The sequence below is a fragment of the Pseudoliparis swirei genome, chromosome 9, assembly GCF_029220125.1.
Source record: "Pseudoliparis swirei isolate HS2019 ecotype Mariana Trench chromosome 9, NWPU_hadal_v1, whole genome shotgun sequence".
Taxonomy (NCBI): Eukaryota; Metazoa; Chordata; class Actinopteri; order Perciformes; family Liparidae; genus Pseudoliparis; species Pseudoliparis swirei.
Genome location: NC_079396.1, coordinates 675,769 through 691,434, shown reverse-complemented (window position 1 = coordinate 691,434; position 15,666 = coordinate 675,769). Strand labels below are relative to the sequence as shown.

General features: G+C 52.4%; 1 protein-coding gene and 1 long non-coding RNA gene across 8 annotated transcripts; one reads left to right on the top strand and one right to left on the bottom strand.

Moving 5' to 3' along the window:
• Window positions 1–728: 728 nt before the first annotated feature.
• On the bottom strand, window positions 729–14,717 carry LOC130198956 (sodium-coupled neutral amino acid transporter 3-like). Of its 5 annotated transcripts, none has more exons than XM_056422086.1 (16): window positions 14,550–14,717; window positions 12,311–12,456; window positions 12,147–12,213; window positions 11,908–12,023; window positions 9,796–9,869; window positions 9,624–9,716; window positions 9,441–9,522; window positions 8,926–9,008; window positions 8,199–8,257; window positions 7,607–7,720; window positions 7,399–7,478; window positions 3,272–3,372; window positions 3,061–3,185; window positions 1,559–1,703; window positions 1,332–1,462; window positions 729–1,167 (listed from the first exon to the last, which is right to left on the bottom strand). In XM_056422086.1, the coding sequence occupies exons 2-16, from the start codon at window positions 12,370–12,372 to the stop codon at window positions 1,063–1,065; spliced, it is 1,437 nt and encodes a 478-aa protein (XP_056278061.1). In that variant the 5' UTR covers window positions 12,373–12,456; window positions 14,550–14,717; the 3' UTR covers window positions 729–1,062. The 5 variants fall into 5 exon arrangements, with proteins under 5 accessions (XP_056278061.1, XP_056278062.1, XP_056278059.1 ...); XM_056422087.1 differs by having other exon boundaries at window positions 1,332–1,435; XM_056422084.1 differs by having other exon boundaries at window positions 12,147–12,456.
• On the top strand, window positions 8,296–10,516 carry LOC130198966 (uncharacterized). 3 transcript variants are annotated; one of them, XR_008832715.1, is made up of 5 exons: window positions 8,296–8,388; window positions 8,810–8,929; window positions 9,424–9,508; window positions 9,615–9,915; window positions 10,127–10,515. It is a non-coding gene; the product is annotated as an uncharacterized LOC130198966 (long non-coding RNA). The 3 variants fall into 3 exon arrangements; XR_008832714.1 differs by having other exon boundaries at window positions 9,615–9,906; window positions 10,127–10,511; XR_008832713.1 differs by having other exon boundaries at window positions 9,615–10,516.
• Window positions 14,718–15,666: the final 949 nt, after the last annotated feature.

The following is a 15,666-nucleotide window of genomic DNA, read 5'->3' as shown; positions in this document are numbered from 1 at the left end:
CCTGGAGGAATGGCCTGTCCTTAGAATTCATAAAAGCAGTCCAACAAAAGCCTGGAGCCTCTTAGCAGAAGGTTGAAACTTGCTTCCCACCAAAGGACTGCAGGAGGGGTGTAGCATTGAGTCGCTGTAGGTTTGGGGTGCAGCATTGAGTCGCTGTAGGTTTGGGGTGCAGCATTGAGTCGCTGTAGGGTTTGGGCTGTAGCATTGAGCCGCTGTAGGTTTGGGGTGCAGCATTGAGTCGCTGTAGGTTTGGGGTGCAGCATTGAGTCGCTGTAGGGTTTGGGCTGTAGCATTGAGCCGCTGTAGGTTTGGGGTGCAGCATTGAGTCGCTGTAGGTTTGGGGTGCAGCATTGAGTCGCTGTAGGTTTGGGGTGCAGCATTGAGCCGCTGGAGGGTTTGGGGTGTAGCATTGAGCCGCTGTAGGTTTGGGGTGCAGCATTGAGTCGCTGTAGGATTGGGGTGCAGCATTGAGTCGCTGTAGGTTTGGTGTGTAGCATTGAGACGCTGGAGGGTTTGGGGTGTAGCATTGAGTCGTTGGAGGGTTTGGGGTGTAGCATTGAGTCGTTGGAGGGTTTGGGGTGTAGCATTGAGCCGCTGTAGGTTTGGGGTGTAGCATTGAGTCGCTGTAGGTTTGGGGTGTAGCATTGAGCCGCTGGATGGTTTGGGGTGTAGCATTGAGCCGCTGTAGGTTTGGGGTGTAGCATTGAGTCGCTGTAGGTTTGGGGTGGTTTGGGGTGTAGCATTGAGTCGCTGTAGGTTTGGGGTGTAGCATTGAGTCGCTGTAGGTTTGGGGTGTAGCATTGAGCCGCTGTAGGTTTGGGGTGTAACATTGAGTCGCTGTAGGTTTGGGGTGTAGCATTGAGCCGCTGGAGGGTTTGGGGTGTAGCATTGAGCCGCTGTAGGTTTGGGGTGTAGCATTGAGCCGCTGTAGGTTTGGGGTGTAGCATTGAGTCGCTGTAGGTTTGGGGTGTAGCATTGAGCCGCTGTAGGTTTGGGGTGTAGCATTGAGCCGCTGTAGGTTTGGGGTGTAGCATTGAGTCGCTGTAGGTTTGGGGTGTAGCATTAATGGCCGCCGATATTTCTCTTTTCTCCACTAATCCAGTCGAGCACGATGAAGGTGCTGCTCATGGTCATGAATATGAAACCCAGAGCTGTGAAACACGCAGCCTGAAAACACAAAGAAGATGTAGAACCATTCGGCCCTCAATGTAGAACCATCAGGCCCTCAGCTTTCCCTTCGCCTGTCTATCATCTATCTATCATCTATCCATCTATCTATCCATCTTATCTATCTATCTATCCATCCATCCATCCTCCCTCTCAGCTCATACCTGGATCTTGGGTCTGGAGGTCATGGGCTCCAGGTCAGTGGGGATGATGCGGATGTAGAAGAGTCCAGGAAGGATGAAGATCAGACTGGGAGCCGTGGTCGCCCCTGAGAGGATCATCGTCATCGTGTGTTCTTGGTTGCACATGTTGGGTTTTATATTTTAACTTCAGAAAGAATAAATAACAACGGAGCTTCTCCAGCTCTTCTTCCCCTCCGTCAGAAACCCACCACTGATGCCGAAGATGTCTCTAATGTTCGGAACGAGAATGACGAGCAGGTTGACCACGAAGAGCAGACACACGGCGATGGCGATGTGCCGCAGCCAATGGAAAGCCTTCTCTGGGAACAGCAGCTGCTGCAGGGCTCTGCGGATCTGAGGACCAGAGGATCACAGGTGATGAGTTCCTCAGGTAGGATGTAGAGAACGGACTGCAGAGCGTCACACACACACCTGTGGCCTCCAGAGTTCAGAGCCACGATGACACCAACGTATCATCACATCTATCAGATGAAGGCTTGAGCGACATCAGCTTAACTTCTGACTAGAAGCAGAGTAGAAGTGAATAACATGAGCCATGGTTCAGGGACCCAACACCAGGGACCAGGTGCGTGTCAAGGTGCATGTCAGGGTGTCAGGGTGCGTGTCAGGGGGTCAGGGTGTCAAGGTGCGTGTCAAGGTGGGGGTCAGGGTGTGTGTCAGGGTGTCAAGGTGCATGTCAGGGTGTCAAGGTGCGTGTCAAGGTGGGGGTCAGGGTGCGTGTCAGGGTGTCAAGGTGCGTGTCAAGGTGGGGGTCAGGGTGCGTGTCAGGGTGTCAAGGTGTGTCAAGGTGCATGTCAGGGTGTCAAGGTGCGTGTCAAGGTGCGTGTCAGGTGCGTGTCAGGGTGCGTGTCAGGGTGTCAAGGTGCGGGTCAAGGTGCGTGTCAGGGTGTCAAGGTGCGGGTCAGGGTGGGTGTCAAGGTGCGGGTCAGGGTGTGTGTCAGGGTGTCAAGGTGCGTGTCAGGGTGTTAGGTGCGTGTCAGGGTGTTAAGGTGCGTGTCAGGGTGTTAAGGTGCGTGTCAGGGTGTCAGGTGCGTGTCAGGGTGTTAAGGTGCGTGTCAGGGTGTCAGGTGCGTGTCAGGGTGTTAAGGTGCGTGTCAGGGTGTCAGGTGCGTGTCAGGGTGTTAAGGTGCGTGTCAGGGGGTCAGGTGCGTGTCAGGGTGTTAAGGTGCGTGTCAGGGTGTTAAGGTGCGTGTCAGGGGGTCAGGTGCGTGTCAGGGTGTTAAGGTGCGTGTCAGGTGCGTGTCAGGGTGTTAAGGTGCGTGTCAGGGTGTTAAGGTGCGTGTCAGGGTGTTAAGGTGCGTGTCAGGGGGTCAGGTGCGTGTCAGGGTGTTAAGGTGCGTGTCAGGGGGTCAGGTGCGTGTCAGGGTGTTAAGGTGCGTGTCAGGGTGTTAAGGTGCGTGTCAGGGGGTCAGGTGCGTGTCAGGGTGTTAAGGTGCGTGTCAGGGTGTTAAGGTGCGTGTCAGGGGGTCAGGTGCGTGTCAGGGTGTTAAGGTGCGTGTCAGGGTGTCAGGTGCGTGTCAGGGTGTCAGGTGCGTGTCAGGGGGTCAGGGTGTCAGGTGCGTGTCAGGGTGTTAAGGTGCGTGTTAAGGTGCGTGTCAGGGTGTTAGGTGCGTGTCAGGGTGTTAAGGTGCGTGTCAGGGTGTTAAGGTGCGTGTCAGGGGGTCAGGGTGTCAGGTGCGAGTGTTCTTACCGGATACAGAACCACGGGGACGGTCAGGGTGACGGCCACTAGGACGGCCACACGCACACACAGGATCAGAGAGTCCAGAGGGTCCACCTTACTGTAGTTAAGGAGGAGCTCTGCTTCAGTGTTCTCTACACACACACACACACACACACACACACGTGTGAGACCCCGCTGCCATGGGCCGTGTCCTCCCCCGGCTCAGAGGGTCTCTCACCGTAGAAGGTCAGGTATCCGAAGGTGGCGGTGAAGGAGTACATGACGAACATGCCCAGGATGGAGGCGCTGCCCACGCCCTGCATCCGCCTCCTGGTGGGGCTGCGGGGCGAGAGGGAGGACGTCAAGAGACCAGCAGGGGGGGGGACCCAGAGCTGGGTCTGTCTTCATGCTGCAGTGAGGGCCACAGGTGGGGGGCCAGGGCCACAGGTTGGTGGCAGCGCAGCAGAATCATCCTGAACTGAGACTCATTAACGGGAAGTTTGGGGAATACTTAAGTTTTAAGGTTTTGAGCCACTTTAAAGCAGGAATGTGTCCAACACCCTGTCTTCATGGTACGGTCCATACGGGTCGTCATGGTTCGGTCCATACGGGTCGTCATGGTTCGGTCCATACGGGTCTTCATGGTTCGGTCCATACGGGTCTTCATGGTACGGTCCATACGGGTCTTCATGGTACGGTCCATACGGGTCGTCATGGTTCGGTCCATACGGGTCTTCATGGTTCGGTCCATACGGGTCTTCATGGTACGGTCCATACGGGTCTTCATGGTTCGGTCCATACGGGTCTTCATGGTTCGGTCCATACGGGTCTTCATGGTTCGGTCCATACGGGTCTTCATGGTACGGTCCATACGGGTCTTCATGGTTCGGTCCATACGGGTCTTCATGGTACGGTCCATACGGGTCTTCATGGTACGGTCCATACGGGTCTTCATGGTACGGTCCATACGGGTCTTCATGGTACGGTCCATACGGGTCTTCATGGTACGGTCCATACGGGTCTTCATGGTACGGTCCATACGGGTCTTCATGGTACGGTCCATACGGGTCTTCATGGTACGGTCCATACGGGTCTTCATGGTACGGTCCATACGGCTCTTCATGGTACGGTCCATACGGGTCTTCATGGTACGGTCCATACGGGTCTTCATGGTACGGTCCATACGGGTCTTCATGGTACGGTCCATACGGGTCTTCATGGTACGGTCCATACGGGTCTTCATGGTACGGTCCATACGGGTCTTCATGGTACGGTCCATGCGGGTCTTCATGGTACGGGTCTTTATGGTACAGTCCATATGGGTCTTCATGGTACAGTCCATATGGGTCTTTATGGTACAGTCCATATGGGTCTTCATGGTATAGTCCATGGGTCTTTATGGTACAGTCCATATGGGTCTTTATGGTACAGTCCATATGGGTCTTCATGGTACAGTCCATATGGGTCTTCATGGTACAGTCCATATGGGTCTTCATGGTACAGTCCATATGGGTCTTCATGGTACAGTCCATATGGGTCTTTATGGTACAGTCCATATGGGTCTTCATGGTACAGTCCATATGGGTCTTCATAGTACAGTCCATGCGGGTCTTTATGGTACAGTCCATACGGGTCTTTATGGTACAGTCCATGCGGGTCTTTATGGTACAGTCCATATGGGTCTTTATGGTACAGTCCATATGGGTCTTCATGGTACAGTCCATATGGGTCTTCATGGTACAGTCCATATGGGTCTTCATGGTACAGTCCATATGGGTCTTCATAGTACAGTCCATATGGGTCTTCATGGTTCTGTCCATACGGGTCTTCATGGTACGGTCCATACGGGTCTTCATGGTTCGGTCCATACGGGTCTTCATGGTACGGTCCATACGGGTCTTCATGGTTCGGTCCATACGGGTCTTCATGGTTCGGTCCATACGGGTCTTCATGGTTCGGTCCATACGGGTCTTCATGGTTCGGTCCATACGGGTCTTCATGGTTCGGTCCATACGGGTCTTCATGGTACGGTCCATACGGGTCTTCATGGTACGGTCCATACGGGTCTTCATGGTACGGTCCATACGGGTCTTCATGGTACGGTCCATACGGGTCTTCATGGTACGGTCCATACGGGTCTTCATGGTTCGGTCCATACGGGTCTTCATGGTACGGTCCATACGGGTCTTCATGGTACGGTCCATACGGGTCTTCATGGTACGGTCCATACGGGTCGTCATGGTTCGGTCCATACGGGTCTTCATGGTTCGGTCCATACGGGTCTTAATGGTTCGGTCCATACGGGTCTTCATGGTTCGGTCCATACGGGTCTTCATGGTTCGGTCCATACGGGTCTTCATGGTTTGGTCCATACGGGTCTTAATGGTTTGGTCCATACGGGTCTTCATGGTACGGTCCATACGGGTCTTCATGGTTCGGTCCATACGGGTCTTCATGGTACGGTCCATACGGGTCTTCATGGTACGGTCCATACGGGTCTTCATGGTACGGTCCATACGGGTCTTCATGGTACGGTCCATACGGGTCTTCATGGTACGGTCCATACGGGTCTTCATGGTACGGTCCATGCGGGTCTTTATGGTACAGTCCATACGGGTCTTTATGGTACAGTCCATATGGGTCTTCATAGTACAGTCCATATGGGTCTTTATGGTATAGTCCATGCGGGTCTTTATGGTACAGTCCATATGGGTCTTTATGGTACAGTCCATATGGGTCTTCATGGTACAGTCCATATGGGTCTTCATGGTACAGTCCATATGGGTCTTCATGGTACAGTCCATATGGGTCTTCATGGTACAGTCCATATGGGTCTTTATGGTACAGTCCATATGGGTCTTCATGGTACAGTCCATATGGGTCTTCATAGTACAGTCCATGCGGGTCTTTATGGTACAGTCCATACGGGTCTTTATGGTACAGTCCATGCGGGTCTTTATGGTACAGTCCATATGGGTCTTTATGGTACAGTCCATATGGGTCTTTATGGTACAGTCCATATGGGTCTTCATGGTACAGTCCATATGGGTCTTCATGGTACAGTCCATATGGGTCTTCATGGTACAGTCCATATGGGTCTTCATAGTACAGTCCATATGGGTCTTCATGGTTCTGTCCATACGGGTCTTCATGGTACGGTCCATACGGGTCTTCATGGTTCGGTCCATACGGGTCTTCATGGTTCGGTCCATACGGGTCTTCATGGTTCGGTCCATACGGGTCTTCATGGTTCGGTCCATACGGGTCTTCATGGTTCGGTCCATATGGGTTTTCATGGTACGGTCCATACGGGTCTTCATGGTTCGGTCCATACGGGTCTTCATGGTATGGTCCATACGGGTCTTCATGGTACGGTCCATACGGGTCTTCATGGTACGGTCCATACGGGTCGTCATGGTTCGGTCCATACGGGTCGTCATGGTTCGGTCCATACGGGTCTTCATGGTTCGGTCCATACGGGTCTTCATGGTACGGTCCATACGGGTCTTAATGGTTCGGTCCATACGGGTCTTCATGGTTCGGTCCATACGGGTCTTCATGGTTTGGTCCATACGGGTCTTCATGGTTCGGTCCATACGGGTCTTCATGGTACGGTCCATACGGGTCTTCATGGTTCGGTCCATACGGGTCTTCATGGTACGGTCCATACGGGTCTTCATGGTACGGTCCATACGGGTCTTCATGGTACGGTCCATACGGGTCTTCATGGTACAGTCCATATGGGTCTTCATGGTACGGGTCTTTATGGTACAGTCCATATGGGTCTTTATGGTACAGTCCATATGGGTCTTCATGGTACAGTCCATATGGGTCTTTATGGTATAGTCCATGCGGGTCTTTATGGTACAGTCCATATGGGTCTTTATGGTACAGTCCATATGGGTCTTCATGGTACAGTCCATATGGGTCTTCATGGTACAGTCCATATGGGTCTTCATAGTACAGTCCATATGGGTCTTTATGGTACAGTCCATATGGGTCTTTATGGTACAGTCCATGCGGGTCTTTATGGTACAGTCCATACGGGTCTTTATGGTACAGTCCATGCGGGTCTTTATGGTACAGTCCATATGGGTCTTTATGGTACAGTCCATATGGGTCTTTATGGTACAGTCCATATGGGTCTTCATGGTACAGTCCATATGGGTCTTCATGGTACAGTCCATATGGGTCTTTATGGTACAGTCCATATGGGTCTTCATGGTACAGTCCATATGGGTCTTCATAGTACAGTCCATGCGGGTCTTTATGGTACAGTCCATGCGGGTCTTTATGGTACAGTCCATATGGGTCTTCATAGTACAGTCCATGCGGGTTGTGGAGGATGTAAGGATGAGTTCTTACTTGCTCAGCTCTGTGTAGATGGGAAGAACTTCAGGATGACACACGAAGGCGAAGGCCAGGATGGGGATGGTGTACGCCGTCTGCAACCCAAGAGCATTCAGCAGGATGAGCCTCCAGCCGGGGGAGGCACACAAGCTCCCAACAGGCCTCTGAACTCGGCCTAGAGGAACTCTTCTAATGCAATCGGCCGTGTGCTCTGGGGTCTGACCTCCTGGTTGATGGTGAAGTATTTGGTGGTGCACGAGTCCTCTGACACGGCGCTCACGGAGAAGTTGCCGAACACTTCCAGAGGGCAAGCGATGTTGAATTTCTTGTAGATGACCTGACGGAGCAGAGAAGGAGAGCTTGAGGTCGGCTTAGGGACCGTCTGTTTGAGGCCTGAACGTCTTCCTGACTCCAGGCGGTCAGGGAGCTCTGGCTGCAGGTCCTCGGCAGGTGGCTTGTTAAACCTCTTCAAGACGACATGAAGACACAAGATGCTTTAATAACTTGAGTTCTCCCCGTGGTCTCTGAGTCTATCTCACCCAGGAGCCACTGAAGACCCCCTAAAGGACTGCGGGGGTCCAGCCGGCCTCCTGCCTCCGGGGCCCTGACGGATGCCCCTGTTCTTTAGGGAGTTCTTCCTGATCCCATGTGAGGTCAAAGGTCAGGGATGTGGTATGAAATAATACAAATACATGGTCTCATGAGCTAATAACCGTTACTAAGGCGATGACTATGACACGATACATGAGAGATGTAGTCATGGTGACATGGTGGTCCCTCCACAGCCTCCATAGAGTGAAGACCCACAGACTCACCGCAGAGAGGAAGAAGACCATGCAGGCCAGAGAGAAGCCGCTGGTATAGCCAAGATACCCTGAGGACGTAGAAGACACGCTCAGACACACACAGACGGGTCACATGACGTCTGCTTCCGCCCGGAAGGAGGATCCTCCACAAGAGTTCTTCACTTTTTGGGAGTTTTCCTGATCTGATGTGAGGTCAAAGGTTAGAGGATGTGTGCAGATTGTAACGCTCTTTGAGGGGAGGTTGGAATTTGTGATTTTGGGCAAGAAAACAGATTTCATGTAGTGCTGTCTGATTTTTAAAATCATTTTGCCCTCAATCATTTAGTCGTGATAATCTGATACAGCAGTAAAACAATAGAGCCTGATTTAAAAATACATGAATGATGATGTAAGAAAACATTGTATTTGTTTTAATGTCGTGATCATTCATGAACGGGGATTTTATGATTTCCTTATTTATGATTGTTTATTTGTTTTTCAATGGAATCACTACAACATGGCGTGATCCAATGAAAGTATTTTATTTTAGGACTATTTAGAATATTTGGACGTTACCGAGATAATAACGTAAAGCACTATTTTTGTGATGTATTTTGGTCTACGCGGGTTTGATTCACCAGATGAGACCAGAACAGCACCGCGACCCAAAGAAAGACATCCGCACAGACAGAGTGGTGACGGTCCCGAGAGCAGAGGGCGCGACCTCTGGAGGTCATCAGTAGGCGGCTCGTCGTACCCAGGTGCTTCATCAGGGCCAGTGGGAGGATGACGCTCACAGTCACGATGATGATCAGATAGTTTCCATTCATGAACCAGTCTCTGCACACGCACGCACGCACACACACACACACAGTAAAACAAACATGTGAAAAAAAACTCAAACTGCAATTGGAGTTCTTTTGTAAAACGTCTCTGGGTCAAAGCTCCAGGTCTCCAAATCAAAGTGCACCAGGCAGAGGGTGATACGAGTAACCAGATACAGTCTATGATTAAATGTGAGTTGGCTGACTGAACTCGTCATTACAGAACCAAATGTGCAGAGACGCGCTGCTAAAAATAGTCCAGAACAGATCCTCCTCCTGTCAGCTGCGTGAGGAACTGACTCAATATTATTCTAAGATGAATCGGTGTGTGAGACGTGAGCGGACGGTCGTCCAACATGCAGAGAGAGGGACACCTCCTATTATCTCCTGCACACTAATAATAAATGTCATAAAATGTGTTGCATTTACAGAACTGAGTTGAACTCACCCAGAGTTGGACGTCTGGCCCAGGAAGGCCTGGATGACCAGCGGCAGCTCCGATTTGACGATGAACAGGTAGCTGGACATGCCTGCAGGGGGACAGTGTTTATGAGAGGACACATGTCTTCAACACCATCATGATGTCGGAGCCCCACCTGACCCTTACCTCACCTACATACAGGAGTCTTACCTCCAATGTTATGCAGCGTGATCATGACAGCGGCGATGATCTTCCCCGGTTGACCGAAAGCTCTCAGGCCGAGCTGCTCGTAGGCCCGAATACCTGCAGAGTGTCACAAGGTGTTAACCGACACTGACCTCCGCACTGATCTGATGAGAACTCCACGTCGATGAAGCCTCACCCACAACCCCAGCGCTGCGGAGCAGCAGGTGGACGGAGTAGCAGGACAGCCCGGCGATGCATGTCAGGAGGATCCTGTGAACACAAACAGTCACTTCACTCCTCGGGCTCAGTGAGTTCAGTACGTTGTGTATTGCTCAGCTTCGGGGCTACGGTGGAGAAAAAAGAGTATTATTCTTGGAAGCCTTGGAAATACTTTCTGAAAGATGCAGACAGATGTTTTTTACTAGAAATATGTATTTTGTAGGAAACCAAGTACAAAGGGCAATTCAAAGATATTTCTATCTAAGATGTATTTGGACGTGAAACCTCGAACTGTCCCCTGTCCACAGGGGGCCGGCGTAGTTCCTGGTGGTTGATCCTCTTGGGACATCTACATCTGGTTGGATGTCTGTCGTTAGTTGAATCACTCATCTCTCACTATGGCTGGATGTGGCCTTCACTCACGAGTCACCACCCCCAGCCATTCCCTCTAGCCACCAGATGCCAGCGGTCTCATCGCACCCCTCCAACCTTCTTTCCACCCTTCTCATTCCTTATCCCCCTGGATCCCTTCATTCCTTCCTTCCTCATCCCCAACCCTTCCTCCCTCTACCCCAACCCTTCCTCCTTCTACCCCATCCTACAACCCTTCCTCCCTCTATCCCCATCCCTTCCTCCCTCTACCCCACCCCCAACCCTTTCTCCTTCTACCCCACCCCCAACCCTTCCTCCCCAACCCTTCCTCCCTCTACCCCATCCCCAACCCTTCCTCCTTCTACCCCATCCCCAACCCTTCCTCCTTCTACCCCATCCTACAACCCTTCCTCCCTCTACCCCATCCCCAACCCTTCCTCCTTCTACCCCATCCTACAACCCTTCCTCCCTCTACCCCCATCCCTTCCTCCCTCTACCCCATCCCCAACCCTTCCTCCCTCTACCCCATCCCCAACCCTTCCTCCTTCTACCCCATCCTACAACCCTTCCTCCCTCTACCCCATCCCCAACCCTTCCTCCCTCTACCTCATCCCCAACCCTTCCTCCCTCTACCTCATCCCCAACCCTTCCTCCCTCTACCCTCATCCCCAACCCTTCCTCCCTCTACCCCATCCCCAACCCTTCCTCCTTCTACCCCATCCCCAACCCTTCCTCCTTCTACCCCATCCTACAACCCTTCCTCCCTCTACCCCCATCCCTTCCTCCCTCTACCCCATCCCCAACCCTTCCTCCCTCTACCCCATCCTACAACCCTTCCTACCCCATCCCCAACCCTTCCTCCCTCTACCCCATCCCCAACCCTTCCTCCCTCTACCTCATCCCCAACCCTTCCTCCATCTACCCCATCCCCAACCCTTCCTCCCTCTACCCCATCCTACAACCCTTCCTCCCTCTACCCCATCCCCAACCCTTCCTCCCTCTACCCCATCCCCAACCCTTCCTCCCTCTACCCCATCCCCAACCCTTCCTCCCTCTACCCCATCCCCAACCCTTCCTCCCTCTACTCCATCCTACAACCCTTCCTCCTTCTACCCCATCCCCAACCCTTCCTCCCTCTACCTCATCCCCAGCCCTTCCTCCCTCTACCTCATCCCCAACCCTTCCTCCCTCTACCCCCATCCCAACCCTTCCTCCCTCTACCTCATCCCCAACCCTTCCTCCCTCTACCCCCATCCCCAACCCTTCCTCCCTCTACCCTCATCCCCAACCCTTCCTCCCTCTACCCCATCCCCAACCCTTCCTCCTTCTACCCCATCCCCAACCCTTCCTCCCTCTACCCCATCCTACAACCCTTCCTCCCTCTACCCCATCCTACAACCCTTCCTCCCTCTACCCCATCCCCAACCCTTCCTCCTTCTACCCCATCCCCAACCCTTCCTCCTTCTACCCCATCCTACAACCCTTCCTCCTTCTACCCCATCCTACAACCCTTCCTCCCTCTACCCCCATCCCTTCCTCCCTCTACCCCACCCCCAACCCTTCCTCCCTCTACCCCTTCCTCCCTCTACCCCATCTACACCCCTTCCTCCCTTGACCCCCATCCCTACAATACTCCATCTCCCAATAAACCATGTGTACCCCTTGTCGCCATCAGCGTGGTCTTTGTTGGTGAAGTGTAGATATGTGCGGTGCTTACAGGAAGAGGACGATGCCGGTGTTGGACATGGCGTATGACAGACCAAGAATGCCGCTGCCCATGATGGCATTGCTCAGGTTGAAGATGGACATACCAACGGAGGTTTTACCCTCAAACTGGAAAAGATGCCAGACGGGAATATTAACTTAAGACATAATAACGGAAATGACTATGTTGGGAAGCAGTTTGTGATGTGTCATTATAATTCATGTATCGTGTGTCTTGTGGCTCACACTCACATCTGTGAACTGAGGCGTCTTTGATCCATCACGCTTCTGCAGGAACTTCTCCTCCTCTGGTGGGATCCTGTCGTATCCATCAAACAGAAAAACAAACACCACACAACTTGCTGATATGAACACAGTCGGGTGAGCAAGAATGCACAGTGGGCCAGGAAACATACCCTGCCTCCACGGGAACAGCGTCGTCATGGCGATTTCCATTTGTTAGCTTCTGCAGCTCCATACTCACGACAGGGACATAGGTGGCCTGACTCCGTCAGATAGAAGGCATTCGTTTAAAGAAGGACAAGGGATAGAAAGGGGGAATCTGCAAAAGAAGGCACACGACTCATCTTAACAGCCGCTCATGCAGAATGTTATGTTGACTTTACTGGCTGGGGAATGCTGCTGGGTATTTTTATCCAGGCTGGTTTTGGTCCAAAAAGACCAGACCAGAGGTCTCAGTGGACTGCGGGTCTGCCTTGTGTCACCTTTAGGCTCACGCCAGGACGACTTCATGCTCACTGGGATCCTTCATGAAGGGATTGGAGATGGATCTGAGTACAGAGAACCCTCCGGGTCCTACATCCAAACCTCCCGCTGCCCGTTACTGATTGGCTCTTGGATGTAACATGAGGAGCAGAGACAATGTGCAACCAACCAGAGAGCCAATCAGATGCAGAGCAGTGAGCCAGGGAAGCAGCAGTTTGAACACCTGTGGCCTCAGGACCATTCCTGTGGATGAGTCAGACCCCAAGGCCTGAAACTAGACCAGCAGCCCCAGAGCTCAGCCAATGAGACAACACAAATACAGCCGCCGCCTGAGAGCCAGAGATCCAGTGGTACCGGCTGAGAAGAACCGCAGGAACCAGAGAGGGAGGATGCACATTCAGACGAGCCGCCACGGGGCTTCAGACGAGGAGCTAGAGCAATGAGACCTGGAGACATGTTCACAGAGGACCGACTCAGACTACCTCCATGTCAGACCGGGTGTCAGGAGCCAATGGGAGGCGTCCCCCACGCCATGTACCCAGCTGGTCCTCAACCCGGTTCCTACCTAGACCAGTCCGGACTAAAGGACTTGAACAGACTTTACTGCTGGGCTCTGTTGACCTGCACATGACTGCTGTGGTCTGGATCTCCTGAAGCTGAGGAGAGTTCTTGGTTCTCTGAATCGGTTTATATTTAAATGTGAATGCAGTCGTAAATGTTCTGTAAAGTTTGAGCTTCAACCGGTGAGAATGTTCTCCAAGATAAAGAATCTTATGTTGAATACATGTCAGCAGGACTATGTGAACTTCATATTGGTACACAGTCCTATAGCTGCTGGTCTAGACCCCCTACAGGTCTCATTGGTGCACAGTCCTCCTGCAGGGTCGCTGCTGGTCTAGACCCCCTAGCTGATTCCACGGTGGTGACTGTAACGAGATGAATGTCTCGTGGTAGTCCCCCGTGTCCTCAGGAGAGCAACGTGTCTCTAGATAAGAGTCCTGATGAAGGACACGCCGATAACGGTGAGAAGGACCTCCCTGTTCAAACAGCGCGGTCACATGACCTCCATGACCTCCAGGACCCCGTTCACGTTTCATGACCAGAGACCTCATGATGCTGCTGGGCAGGTGACCCCCCCCCCCCTGCATCAGGGTGGACCTGTAGACGTGACTCCTGCTGGGTGGAGGTGTGTTTCTGCAGCTCACGGTCACACCGCATCGAGCAGCTGTTTGAAGCCACTGTGTCACCCGTAGGGAGTCATCCTGCTCCCGTGATGCAGGTGCACCCACCCATCCTCTGCACCAATCAGGTCACAGAGTTTGGTGCCAAAGACATATTTACAGTAGTAAACAGAAGCTTCAGCCTCGTGGTGCTGTGAGTCAGAGGGCCACCAGGACCTCGAGGACTGAGGCTCCACCACGGTCCACAAGAGGGCTAATTAACTAAATAAACAGGAAGTTATTGTAACTCATTAGACATGAAGAAGTTTTAAACCTCTTTACAGAAGCAACATCTTCAACGTGACCCAGGACCAGGAAGTGGACCGGTTGGCCCGGTTCTCCAGGCATGGACTGTGTAGATGTTTATATAACACGATGACATCATGTGTTCATCTAGCCGAGCTATTGGACCGCATGACCTCATCGCTCACGGGGTCCTCCTGAGCCGCCTGCTGGTTGTGTTGTATGTTGTTGACACATTAAATACTGAGAGCACCACATGGAGCTCATGGGGAGGACTCTGATCACTAAACATACACGTTCACCGAGGAGAGGATCCAGAAGGATTCTCATGTTCATTCTGCAGAGAACGGAGTTCACCATGACTCACTGAGGAAGCCTGCTTCACAGAGCGCTCCCCCCCCCTCTCCCTCTATCACCCACGTGGCAGTAGAGCAGCTCCACCTCAGAAGAAGAGTGAGGGACTTACCGGCAGCTCCAGAAGCAGACCCAGGTCTGTGGACCAGGATCCGGATCAGGGCTCTAGTGTGGTGTGGAGGAGGTCTCACTGGCTGGTTCTGGAGCCCCAAAGAGGAGCAGGGCGTCTTGGAGGGCTAGAGAGAGGCCAGCATGTGGAGCCGGGAGGAGGAGGAGGAGGAGGAGGAGGAGGAGGAGGAGGAGGAGGAGGAGGAGGAGGAGGAGGAGGAGGAGGAGGAGGAGGAGGAGGAGGAGGAGGAGGAGGAGGAGGAGGAGGAGGAGGAGGAGGAGGAGGAGGAGGAGGAGGAGGAGGAGGAGGAGGAGGAGGAGGAGGAGGCCGGTCTCAGGTTTCCTGTGACGCCACAGAGACCCTCCTCTTCTCCGGGAGCAGGAAACGTGAACTTGTGGCTGTGATGGGTCCTCAGAGGGAACGGGCTTCTACACGGACGCCTCACAGAGGGGGGATTGTTCCCATGCTCCACTCCGGCCTCAGACCGGTGGACATGAGACATGAGAACATAGGGACATGAGGACATGTCTTCATATCTTCATGTCCTCATTCCCCTGGTGTTCTCTGTCCACACAGGAACACACTGTGTGTGTGTGTGAGAGCTCTGGCACTTTTCAGCGTGGGTTCCCTCCATCAGCAGCATTAGCTAACGTAAATATATGTAGCTAACGCAAATATATGTAGCTAACGTGAGTATGCGGCTAACGTGAATATGCAGCTAACGTGAATATGCAGCTAACGTGAATATGTAGCTGACGTGAATATGTAGCTAACGTGAATACATGGCTAACGTGAATATGTAGCTAACGTGAATATGTGGCTAACATATATATGTAGCTAATGTGAATATGCAGCTAACGTGAATATGTAGCTAACGTGAATATGTAGCTAATGTGAATACGTAGCTCACGTGAATATGTGGCTAACATGTATATGTAGCTAACGTGAATATTTGGCTAATGTTAATATGCTAATGAGGTAAATAGTTTGTTCTGGTCATAGTTTAACTTGCTAGCATGCTATTGTTTGCTCATTGGCTCTGGACACAAAGACATTAGCTTTGCTTCCCTTGCGATGGACCAATCAGAGTCCTGTGAGGGGCTAGGGGCGGGGCTTCTGT